Here is a 12,150-nt window from a genome sequence, read left to right as displayed (position 1 = left end):
TTTGATGAAGAGCATGGGTTGGGAACATGGTTGTTGAAGCAAGCTGGCATAGATTAGAGGGTTGTGAAATGGGGGCAAGGAGGAGGATGAAAGGGGTGAAATGGACATAAAGGAAAACAAACCAGGAGGTGCTAGTTATGGATGGGGGAGGACAGGGAATTTTTGGGAGACTACCAAAGGTCGCAGGAAAAATGAATGCAGAGACTTTTGACTAGCTATGGAATGTTAAGGTCTATGATAATGGGGAACATTCTCCGATAGAGGAAGATGTAGGAAAAGGATGGAGACATTGGGTGGAATGAAGAGAGGAATGAGTTTTGCAGAATTGGAGAAGAATTCATTGTAGTGTCCAATGTCAGATTGTATTTTTTTGGAGAGGCAAATAAATGTTATGTTGTTCCATGGTATAAGTAGTTGTGACGGAGGTTAGATATAGCAGGTAGTTTTTTTTCAAGTTTTTAAAGAATTTTTTGAGGAAATTTTAATCAATGATCTGAATTTATCGATGGGAGCATCTATTTTATTTAGTTTAAGAAAAAGTTTTTGGGTGAATTTCTAAGTTTGGGTAAAAAAATTGAAAAAACTATGGTGTTCAGTTAAATGTCCATCTTTTTGTAAATTCAAAAATGCTGTAATATGATTGAAACCAAATTGTTGTTAATTAATGCATGGACATGGATTAAGAGATACCTAATAATAGATAGAGGATCCATGTATTGAATAAGTAGGAACAAATATGAGGATGGTGGTTGGATAACATAGAATTAATATGTAACAGTAATGTTTAAGCCATTTACATAATAGTCATTTTTATCAATTACTTAAGAGTAGCAGTGCTGTGTGCTATGTTAGTTGGGCCATTTATATTGAATCCATGTAAATTTTGGAAAATTTGAATTTTCCAATTTGTAATCAATTAAAATCACATTATGATGATGACCCAGAACTTATTTCATTAAGATGTTAATGTGAAAGAGAAAAACATAAATGCTATGAACCTTCAAAGAAAATGCTCCAGTGTAGATCATCTGTGTAATTCTGAAGCTTCAACTAATTATGCTGAAAAGTGATGACTTTCATACCTGGTTTTATAATGTTCTGTTTATCCCGTTGTTAGTTAATGTAAATATTAACGTAATGTGGAGGTAACCGACCAAACCATATTTATTAGCAAATAAGATCACTCATTAGTGAATGTGAACATGATCACCGTAGTATCATCCGTCAGTTAATGGACTGTTTAGCTGTCAGTTTTGAACTGAAGTAGCAGTCATAACACTTAAGTTTTGACCTTAACCCTAGGTGAACGTTAACCTTCATTTTAGCGAGGCATTATAAAACCTGGCGTCAGGGTGTTAATTGTCTCTTTTATTGTATTAGTTTTTCCTTGTTGTAATTTGCCCTTAAGTCTTGCGTGTTGAAGTTGCTCATCTTTGCAGTTTGTAGTACTTTAATCTGTTCATTCCCATAGGCTGGTGCTTCAAATAACCAATCTACTCCAGTGGGTGCAGATTTTAAACCTCTGACTGGGTCCTCCGGTGGATCCCAAATTGGTCCTGTGAAACCTACCTTCCCTGCATACAGGTAAGGCAGAATGCTGCTGAGGCATTTGACCTTAAGTAAAGTGTCTCCATGCAAGTAAGTAATGTTGCCTTTTGGAGGTCAAAGACATACCTGAGGAGTTCTTTTTCTTCTTTGAGTGATTTTACTTGATTTTTTATCATTGCTAATATTTTTTGCCGCTGGTTTGACTCGCCGCGGTGTCAAGTGACTTGGGTAGATAATTAGAATTACATATATAATAATTATTCTATTGTTATTCTCCATGATTAATTGTCAAATTGTTAAAATTTGACAATTGCTCCTTGTAAGCAATAAATGAATGCTTTGTTTTTAGATGTTGGAAAATATTTGTGTGAAATTATTTACAAAAATGACTCCTAAATTCATGCTTATTATGCATATCATTTATAAATTCATTGCAATAGTCAAAATAATCTTTTTATGTAACTGTTCCAGACACTTAAATCTCGGATAATAAAGCCATTTGAAATTAATACATGGCCTTTCATATTTAAATATATGCAGTGTGACTTTAAATTTACTCATTTAAGGTTACTAGGGAAACATGATAAATTGGAAAATCCTTGGGAAAACGTTTTTAGTTCATTTTGATGTTTTATAAGTTGATTATGTCCCAAATTAAAACAACGAATAGGAAAATCACCTGCTTGTTTGTTTCTCTTAAGAGGTTCAAGAAATCGAATATTCTTGCTTCAAAATTTGAAATACTACTCATTCAGGAATAAAAGACTTTTAACAATTTTTATTAATCAACTGCCATTAGTTCAAAATCCTTGTGTTCTTCACCACTTCAGATGATGCACATACCCTGTTTATAGTTTCTTACCCTGTGAGCACTCTTTTAGGGAAGACGAAAATTCTTTTACTTCAGCATTCATCATTTAAATAAATTACACTTCAAATTTTGAATTATATATATAATGTTAATTATTATACCATTTCCAACAGCATAATGTCAGCTTATTCAAGGTATACTACCAATAGATGGTAGGCATCGGGCATGACTATTTACTCCTAATAGTAAGGAATTCCTCTTTTCTTTATATGCATTATTTCCTTTAATTTCTTTGCAACTTCTGCCTGCCTTCATGCTCTCTTGAAAGTCTGTTCACTTCCTTCCTCCATCTCTCTCTATTTCATCCTGAATAACAGCTCGTCTACACCCACCCTCACCCTATTAAGTTCTTAGCATTTGTCCTCCTCTCTGTCCATTTTCTTTTCTCCATTCTCCACCACGTACCCACACCTCAAAATCCTCCAATCAACAGTCACTCTTCAGCCTCAGAGATGAGGTGTCACATCAATACAATGGACCACTCCGGATGCATTAAAGTCTTTGCTAGATTGTCTGTTTTTTCCAATATCATATTCTGTTACTCTCAATTTCATTAAATGTTCAAATTTATTCAGTTATATTTATATTTTTTACAGGTTTCTTTCACCAATGCATTGCTTCTCAAAATGTATCCACTGCCATTTCCATTTCCTCAAAAATAGTGCCCAAATACATGAACGATCTCACCTTTTCTAGATTATTCCTTCCTACTTAAGCATTTGGTACTTCCTCGAGAATTTCACTTGTTTTGTTTACTTGTATAATTCTATTATTTGTTGTTTTTGATTATGGAAGAAAATCGAACTGGTTAATGATTTATAATACCTTGTTATTTGGTAATACAAGCTCTTTCATCAATGAGGAGCTCATCTATGAATCCTGTGTTAAATATCACCAATAAATAACCAATGAAGAATTTATTGCAATGCAAAAACTTTCCTTTAAATTGTTAACTGTTTATTAATCTAGAATCATTTAATTTATTAATGATGTGATTCTTCAGAAAAATCAAGATTCTTACCCGTAGTAATGAGTGAATTTTTTCATCACCATTCTATACTGAATGGGTTCTTCTGATTTATAATTTTCAGAGGTACTATCCAAAAGTTCATGTAATTTGTTTATGCCTATGTCATACTTGGTCCTTATTTACCCCAATTACCACCAAAGGAGTCCTTTCTACAGTTTATACTCCCAGAGCTTCTTGCGATTAGTAGATGCCATCTGGAGGTCGTTTTGTGAGCTCATTAAGAATTGCTGGCAATTTCACTTAAATGTCTTCAGTTATCTCAAATCTCTTAAGTTTTCAATTTGCTTTTCATCTTGGGATCAAATAGAAGCTGCATTGTGTTAAATGGGGGTGGGTATTGTGGGTAAGGAACAGTTTTCATGTTGTTTTCAACGGAATCTTTTGCACTATCACTTGTTCACAAGCAATATAAATTGAAGTAACTTTTGGGTAAAACTTTGTATTTATTTTTATGCATAATTTAATTAGATTTTTGATTACTGAATTTCTAGTGTTCTGTGTGGTTATGTGATAAAGTTTCTTTCCAGCTTGATGTATATGAATTCCTGTATGTGTACAATTCTTTTTGTACACTTTCGTTCAATATTAGTGATTTATTTAAGTTTTTATTGGTAAATTATTTTACTTCAGCAGTGCTAATTCCTCTATAACATCTAGTGCTTCATCAACCAATGAAACGTCAACAGTCCCCACAGCACCATCGAACTCCAAACCTGCTCTTATTAATACCACTAGTGCTTCAAGTAGGATTATTCACCCTCAGGAAGACATATCATTGGTATGTAGAATATTTTTCTTTAATTATGAATTAGTTGTTTTTAAACCGTATATGTACCATCAATAACTACTGTGGGATCTCAATGGAGCAAGAGCTCAAAATCCCCCGAAATTCATTACCAATTATAGCTTGTTTTTTGTCCTGGTGGTCATTTTATAATCATGTATAAATCAAGCTCAAATTGATTTTTTCTTTCCTTGGCGACCTAAACATTGTGGGGTATGTTTAGCTTTCAAGTAAATATGTACATGATCAAATGTAAGTGATTCTTAGTTATTAGGTGTCTATTTCCTACCTTTTATTTATGACGTTAATCGCAAAACTCTTTAGTGGTCAATTTTTTTCGAGAGATTTTAGTCTTGAGGAGTATTTCAATTGTGCCAAGAAAGAAATATTCCTTTGCTCTCTGGCTTCCTTTGCTGTAAATATTGAAGTCTCAATACTGACTCGATGAAGGTTAATGTAAGCATTAATTGCTTAATGGCAATGTTGTTTGACCTCTTTCTGTTGCATAAATTGGGGGAGCAAAGAAATGGGAAGTGTGAGAGCTATCATTATGGAGGAATGATTGCTATCTTGTGTTTGTTCTCTCTTTAAATATCATAGGAGGAACGTCGTGCTATGATGCCACGGTACCAGCCCCCTGCAACTCTCCGGGCTCCTCCCTCTACTACGCTCACGACACCCGTTAACTCAGTTGTGTCATCTGCACCTTCAGTCGGAATTGCAGTCCCTGTGTCAACTGCAGTGTCCACTGCAAACAATGCAGTTGCTGCCGCGGCATCCGCTGCTGCTGCTGCCACTATTGCTATGGCAGCTGGCGTTGGTCCTCCTCATCCCCAGGTGAGAAAATACCCAAAAATAAATTTATTTTGTAAATTACAGGAAAGAAATTCCCATTTTGCTGTTACGTTCAAGATTCTGTCCTGTTTTTAAATGATTATTTCATTGGGAATGACTCTTCATCTGTTCATGGCTCTAAATATACTCTTTCCAATTGTATTACCTATTTATTTGTTTCTTGATTGAAATTCCTTAGCCACCATAAAAAAATATGTTTTAACTGCCAAGTGTGTTGGTTATTTATGTCAAAAGAGGAGATGCGGAATCTTTATAATATGAATTCAATGGTTGCTGTTGTGGTTAGCTCATGGCAATATATAATCTAGCTCTTTTGCAGAACTTGACTTCTTTCTCTCAACAGTAATTTCTAATTCCAAAACCACACCGTCCTCTCTCTCCCTTTGCATATTGTATATAATGTATTGTATTGAATTCTGATGATTCTTTCCTGGTGCATTCCTATTTTCTTCTAATTTATCCTGGAAGGTCCAGGTTTGTCAGCATATGTATTTGAATAAGGAATAGATTGGTCGAGTCCACTTTTATCTCTACCAATATAATTCTATTACTCACCTGTTATGCACTCTATGCACTTCTCTCCAGTTTCCTATCCACGAACACTGTTAAGGACACTTCACGTCTACTCTCACATCCCCCAACTGCAAATTACTCCATTACTATCACTCCAGTAATCCCTGCTGTCTCTCCGTCTCACAAAACATAGCCCTGGCATGCTCTCTTTCTCTTAAAGTTTTCCGGTTTCTCTGTCCTCATCATCATCCTATTATCCATGCCCCTGTCTTACCCGTAATGGTTCTCTTCTGGTACTTGTTACCACTGTTGGACATGATACTTGTCCAATTGGACCATGTTCGGTAGTTGCCATGGCTAATATTCTATTTTTCTGTCCACATAAATCATGGGAAAGATAACTGGTGTGATTTCTCATTGCATTCTTCAGTAGTGTTTTCAGAGTGACACCATCACTGTACTGGCTGCTTTACCATGTTCAAATGCCTTTACAATCACACCAAGGAATAGGCATTATGTCTAACTGGTATAATGACACTACCAGGCGCAGTTATCACGACTCCCACCAGTACAGCTCTAGGGATCAAAGGAACTCACTAGCCCATCCACCACATCAAGGTCATAATCAGTGGGAAGGAATGCTGTGAAATAGCTTCTTTTAATTTTAATATTGATAGCAATTTAAGGCTAAGAAGATAATGCTTCCTTTTATGTACAATCTAATGTTATTCCTTGTTTACCACATGCTAAGCAAGGCAAAATTTTTTTTGGGGTAAATGAGTTTTTTTTGGACAATGAGTGTAGTCCAGAAACCAATGCAAATATTGAGCACTCCGTGTTAAAATGAACAACATATAATGCCATCTTGCAGAAAGATTCCAAATTGCATTATGTGTGTGAGTCATATCTTTATACTAGGCCATAATTTTAAAATTTATTGTAGACATTTGCATTTAAACATTAAGAAATATTGTGAAAAAACCATAGTATGCAAAAGTTTTAGGTGTGGGGCTGTTGTTAGTTTCATACTACCCATTACGTATTTTGAATGAAGGGGAATCAAGGCAATGGGTTTAACTTGAGTTTGTCTCTAACAAATGCATTTGTTGTCATCAATCCCCCGCCACACGCCCTTGCGGCGGCTTGTGGGGTATTATGTAGATGTATTATGTAGATGTTGTAATAAAATGACTATAAGTCTTTGAAGTGTGATGGTATTGCAGTTGGTGCTCATCAAATTTCTCAGTAAAACTGCTTACTAGCTTAGTGCCTATCTCATTAATGCTGTAGTTATGGAAATCAATGTATTGAAATGGAATATGTCTGGGAATGCATCTGAAAGGAATGTAAGTTCCTCTTTCAGTGTGAGCGAAAGCGATCAATTGATTCAAGCAAACAAATTAATTTCAATTTGCAAAGCACATATAAAATGGAAAGTTCATCTCGGCATTGATCTTGGAAGTGGATTGCCTACATAATGCTCATTAGCTCATTGAATGCATATTACAATGCATATTAGTTCATTGAATAATAATAATTGGATAAGCATAATGAGACAAAGTATAATAATTTAAGTGCACTTACTATGTGTACGTTAAAATTAGTATTTTGTCTCTTATTAGAATATATTTTAATTACAGTTAATAATCTTAGCCGTTTGAATATACAGTGATCAACTTCATGACTTGTGCAATAACGTTTTTAAGGTGATGGGTGTGGCAGCACAGACACGCCACTTGTCTCCATATCCAGCAGCGACTGCTGCCTCTGTGGCAGCCGCAGCAGCAATGCTTCATGGAGGGGGTGCTATGATGAGACCTCCACCTATGGGATTGCCTCCAGGTGATTAACTTATTTATACCCCAAGATTGGTGACCATTCAAATCTCCTGTTCTTCCATACGCAGAGGCTCCGCAAGTATTGGCGTGTAATTGATGATTAGGTCTATTTAGATGTATATATTTGGGATTTTTCCAAGAATCCATTAGATCAGTGCTCTGTGATAGTTTTAAGTTCCTTTCTGACCATCGCAAAAGTGACTGTGGTATTTTCAAACACCAAAAAGACGGCATGGAATGCCACTAAACTAACTAATGTTAAACATAAAAAGTTTCAGGATTAACGTTGAGGAATTCCTTCATGATGAGTGTAGAAAAAGAAACTTTGCACTAGAGATTTAATACTTCACGTGACCGTGGTGCATGACCATGCTGCGTATCGTCATCACCTGATGATGAAGCACAACATCGAAATCATGGTTGTGTGAAGTATTGGATCTTTAGTGGGAAGAGCAAAGTTTCTTTTCCTACCCTTATAACTAAGGTTAGTTGATATAATGAACAAATTAATTTAACAGATTGAAAATGAAAGCCTAACAATGTAGAAATAATGACTTTTACTCTCTAGGATGCAGACGTTTAAAAACTTTAAGGGAGAATATGTTTATTGGCAACTTACTGCATTTGATTAAATTATTTTAAAAAATAATGTGGATAAAGTATTTGTGGAATTAAGGTGAGTTATAACAGTATTTGGTGACAGTGAGGCGAGAGGAGGGGAATTTGAGCATTAGTGAGTTGTCTTGGTTTACATGGAATTAGTTAATCACTTGCACACTAATTACCATCTTGCATATTTGTGTGGCAGTAATGCCTGTCTGCAAATAGCATGTTAGGAAATATCAATTTGATTCACTCTCCGATTCACATGGTAGGAATAGAATTATGTTACTTGCAGTTAATATCCCAGCTGGTGATTAATACACTTCTTGTAGAGTCCTGGTAACGTTTCGCATGAGGGAAGGTGGTGTGATGAAGGGTGGGAATTCGTAATTTTATCGTTTGCACACAGGAAACCTTCCTCTTCACCAAGGGGTAAGACTTATTAAATGCATAAAAAATTACTTTGGGGATTTATAAAAGGACTGTCCTGATAAATGTATTACCAACTAGTTTTTTTGTCTGAAAATCTCATTGTCATATTATCTCAAGATTCAAATAAATTTATTGTCTGTGTTAAGATTTAAAGCAGTATGAATTCAATCAGCATTTTCAGAATTTTTCCGAGGCCTCGCAATTCCTTCTAGGGTGTTGTGTGGAGAGCCATCCATCAGATGAAATGAGCAACTGTGGACCCCTATGTGCTTTTCATTTATAGTAGGCTAAAGCCAGGTTTCTCTCCACCCTTAGTTATCCCATTACTTCAAAATCCTATGGTACCACATTACTCAATTTTCCCTTGTGGTGTAAATGACATCATGCCGGTCAGATCCCCAAATAATGACTATTGGTTTTTCATTTTCAAAATAGATTTTTTTTTAGGATTACTGCCAAAGGATTTACAAATAAAACTTGATTCTTGGGTAGTTGTAATGTTTCCAGTTTATTTCAACGAATCATTGCTGGTATTCTCTAGGAATTCGTGTTCTCATATGGGTGCGTGAGGGCTCTGCATTTTGATACTGATATATATATATATATATATATATATATATACGAGGGTCATCCGGAAAGTAGTACCCGTTCGTGAAATAAAGACACAAAAGTAAATATTAACAAACATAAAAAATTTTATTTGAAAGAGGATACTTTAAACTACTTCTCAACATAATCTCCAAGCAAATTAAGGCATTTGTCATAACGTGTGACAAGTTTCTGTATTCCTGCTGCATAGCCCTTCGCCGCCAGCTCATTGAGATACGCGAGGGACCCATCTTGCACAAATTTTTGCATAATGCAGATGGTGTTTAACAATTTCATGAACAATTGTTCGAGAAACATTGGGAAAATGCTCACAGATGTCATCAATTGTGACGCGCCGATCGTTCCTCATGAATTCGTCAACTGAGCTCACCAGTTGGTCTGTAATGACAGACGGTCTCCCCGAACGCTCATCGTCGTGTGTGTTCCCCCTCCCCATGTTGAAGTTGCGACACCACCGCCGAACAGACGACTCGTCCATTACATTGTCTCCATACACCTCCTTTAATTGGCGATGAATATCACATGGGCGAACGTTTCTTGCATTGAGGAATTTAATCACTGCCCTCACTTCACAACTGGCGGCGTTCTCGATTTTTTTAAACATTGTAAACAATCACAGAAACAACACAGGCAATGCTAGCGTCACGCAACTTGGCTCAGAGAAGGCAGACAAGCCACTGAAGCTATCTGACCTCGTCCAGCGGCTACTCGCGTCGTCAGCACTTCATGCGGCACGAACGGGTACTACTTTCCGGATGACCCTCGTGTATATATATATATATATATATATATGTATATATATACTACCTTGATCAAAAAGTTCCCGGAATAACCACCGTGTGGCGCTCCCATCGTTCCGATTTGAGTTCTGTTTTTTTTGTTAAATTGGTACATCTGTTGTTGATATTCCCTTTAAATCTTAGTGTCATAACTTGACATTTGCAAAAGTTACGTAGCCAAGAGTACATCTATCTCTGTGTGTGTTGGCGATTTTTTACAATTTCAGAAATGGATTTAAATTTGCAACAACGAACTTGTATTAAATTTTGCGTAAAAAACGGATTTAGTGGCGCACGGACGTTGGAAATGTTGGAAAAGTGTTTCGGCAACGATTCTCTAAAAAAAACGGTGGTTTACCAGTGGCACGAGCGGTTCAGAAGTGGTCGTGAGTCAATCGAAGATGATGAACGCAGTGGCAGACCATCGACATCGAAAGTCGGTGAAAAAATTGATAAAGTAAAAGAAATGTTGGTCAATAACCGCAAATTAACCATCAGAGAAATAGCGGAGGACTTGAACATTGCCTATGGATCCGCCCAAGACATTGTGGTTAATGATTTGGGTTTCCGTCGTGTAGCAGCAAAGTACCTCAATTTCATGCAAAAAAGAGACCGTGTTGACGTCGCAAAAGACATGATTTGCGAGGCTGAATCCGATCCCACATTCATCAAAAGGATCATTACTGGAGACGAGACGTGGGTTTATGAGTACGACACGCAATCCAGACATCAGGCAAGTGAATGGCGTTCACCAAATGAGCCGAGACCAAAAAAACCACGTCGTTTTCAGTCAAAAAAGAAGGCAATGCTGACGGTTTTCATGGATTACAACGGTGTAGTGCATCATGAATTTTTGCCACAAGGCCAGACAGTAAACAAAGAGTATTATTTGGGCGTTATGAGACGTTTGCGTGAAGCAATTCGCCGAAAGAGACCAGAAATGTGGGCAGAAAACTCGTGGATTTTGCACCATGATAACGCACCGTCTCACAGTGCTATCATTATTCGTAATTTTTTGACGAAAAATGCAACAAATACCATCCAACAGCCACCGAATTCACCTGATTTGGCTCCCTGTGACTTCTTTCTGTTCAATCGAGTTAAAAAACCATTACGGGGAACGCGTTTTAGCAGCCGAGAGGAAGTAATGGAAAAATCGCAGGAAGCACTGATGGACATACCGAAAACCGAATATAAAAAATGTTTCGAGGATTGGATCAAGCGCTGGCATAAGTGTGTTGCAGTCGATGGGGATTACTTTGAAGGGGACAATATAGATTTAGATGAATAAACTTGTATTTTTAATTTTCTGAATAAATTCCGGGAAATTTTTGGTCAAGGTAGTATGTATATATATATATATGTATATGTATATATATATATATATGTATATGTATATATATATGTATATATATATATATATATATATATATATATATATATATATATATATATATATATATATATATATATATATATATACATATATATATACATATATATATACATATATATATACATATATATATACATATATATATACATATATATATACATATATATATATGTAACTTGTATTTTTAATTTTCTGAATAAATTCCGGGAAATTTTTGGTCAAGGTAGTATGTATATATATATATATGTATATGTATATATATATATATATGTATATGTATATATATATGTATATATATATATATATATATATATATATATATATATATATGTATATATATGTATATATATATATATATGTATATATATATATGTATATATATATATGTATATATATATATGTATATATATATGTATATATATATGTATATATATGTATATATATGTATATATATGTATATATATATATATATATATATATATATATGTATATATGTATGTATATATGTATGTATATATGTATATATATATGTATAAATCCCTCCCTGGACTACAACCTTGACGTGGTGGAAGGGCTTGTGCATTCCGATGACCCCTAGAGCTGTACAGGTGGGAGTAATAATTATTGCTCCTGGTAGGGTCACCCATGCCAGATAGGTCGAAGGTTAGGAGCCAGACGAAAGGTAGTCCACGCAGCGTCTGTTCCTCAGTGAGGCGGCTGCAATGGCGTCTGACCCCAGTGGGGCGGCCAGTAAGTGATGGTGTCACGTTAAAAACACTATTGAGGAAGGCAACGGGAAACCACGTCAATTATCATTCCCTAGAAAAATATGATGGACAATAGAGATATTTTGAGTCCTGGCAACCACGGGGCTCGGCCCAATCGGCCGTGT

At 35.7% G+C, this 12,150-nt stretch overlaps 1 protein-coding gene across 1 annotated transcript in view; it reads left to right on the top strand.

Moving 5' to 3' along the window:
- The window catches only part of BuGZ (Bub3 interacting GLEBS and Zinc finger domain protein), a 36,712-nt gene that overhangs the window by 6,784 nt on the left and 17,778 nt on the right, over positions 1-12,150 (top strand). Inside the window, exons 7-11 of the mRNA XM_071587730.1 lie at positions 1,472-1,584; positions 4,080-4,227; positions 4,834-5,070; positions 6,473-6,497; positions 7,308-7,443. Of these exons, the coding sequence (XP_071443831.1) occupies positions 1,472-1,584; positions 4,080-4,227; positions 4,834-5,070; positions 6,473-6,497; positions 7,308-7,443 (659 nt within the window). The remainder of the gene's footprint in view (positions 1-1,471; positions 1,585-4,079; positions 4,228-4,833; positions 5,071-6,472; positions 6,498-7,307; positions 7,444-12,150) is intronic.

Source organism: Hetaerina americana, unplaced genomic scaffold (genome assembly GCF_022747635.1).
Source record: "Hetaerina americana unplaced genomic scaffold, ioHetAmer1.1.p SCAF_1, whole genome shotgun sequence".
NCBI lineage: Eukaryota > Metazoa > Arthropoda > Insecta > Odonata > Calopterygidae > Hetaerina > Hetaerina americana.
The sequence above is the reverse complement of the archived record's forward strand: the minus strand, read 5'-3'. Positions and strand labels throughout refer to the sequence as shown.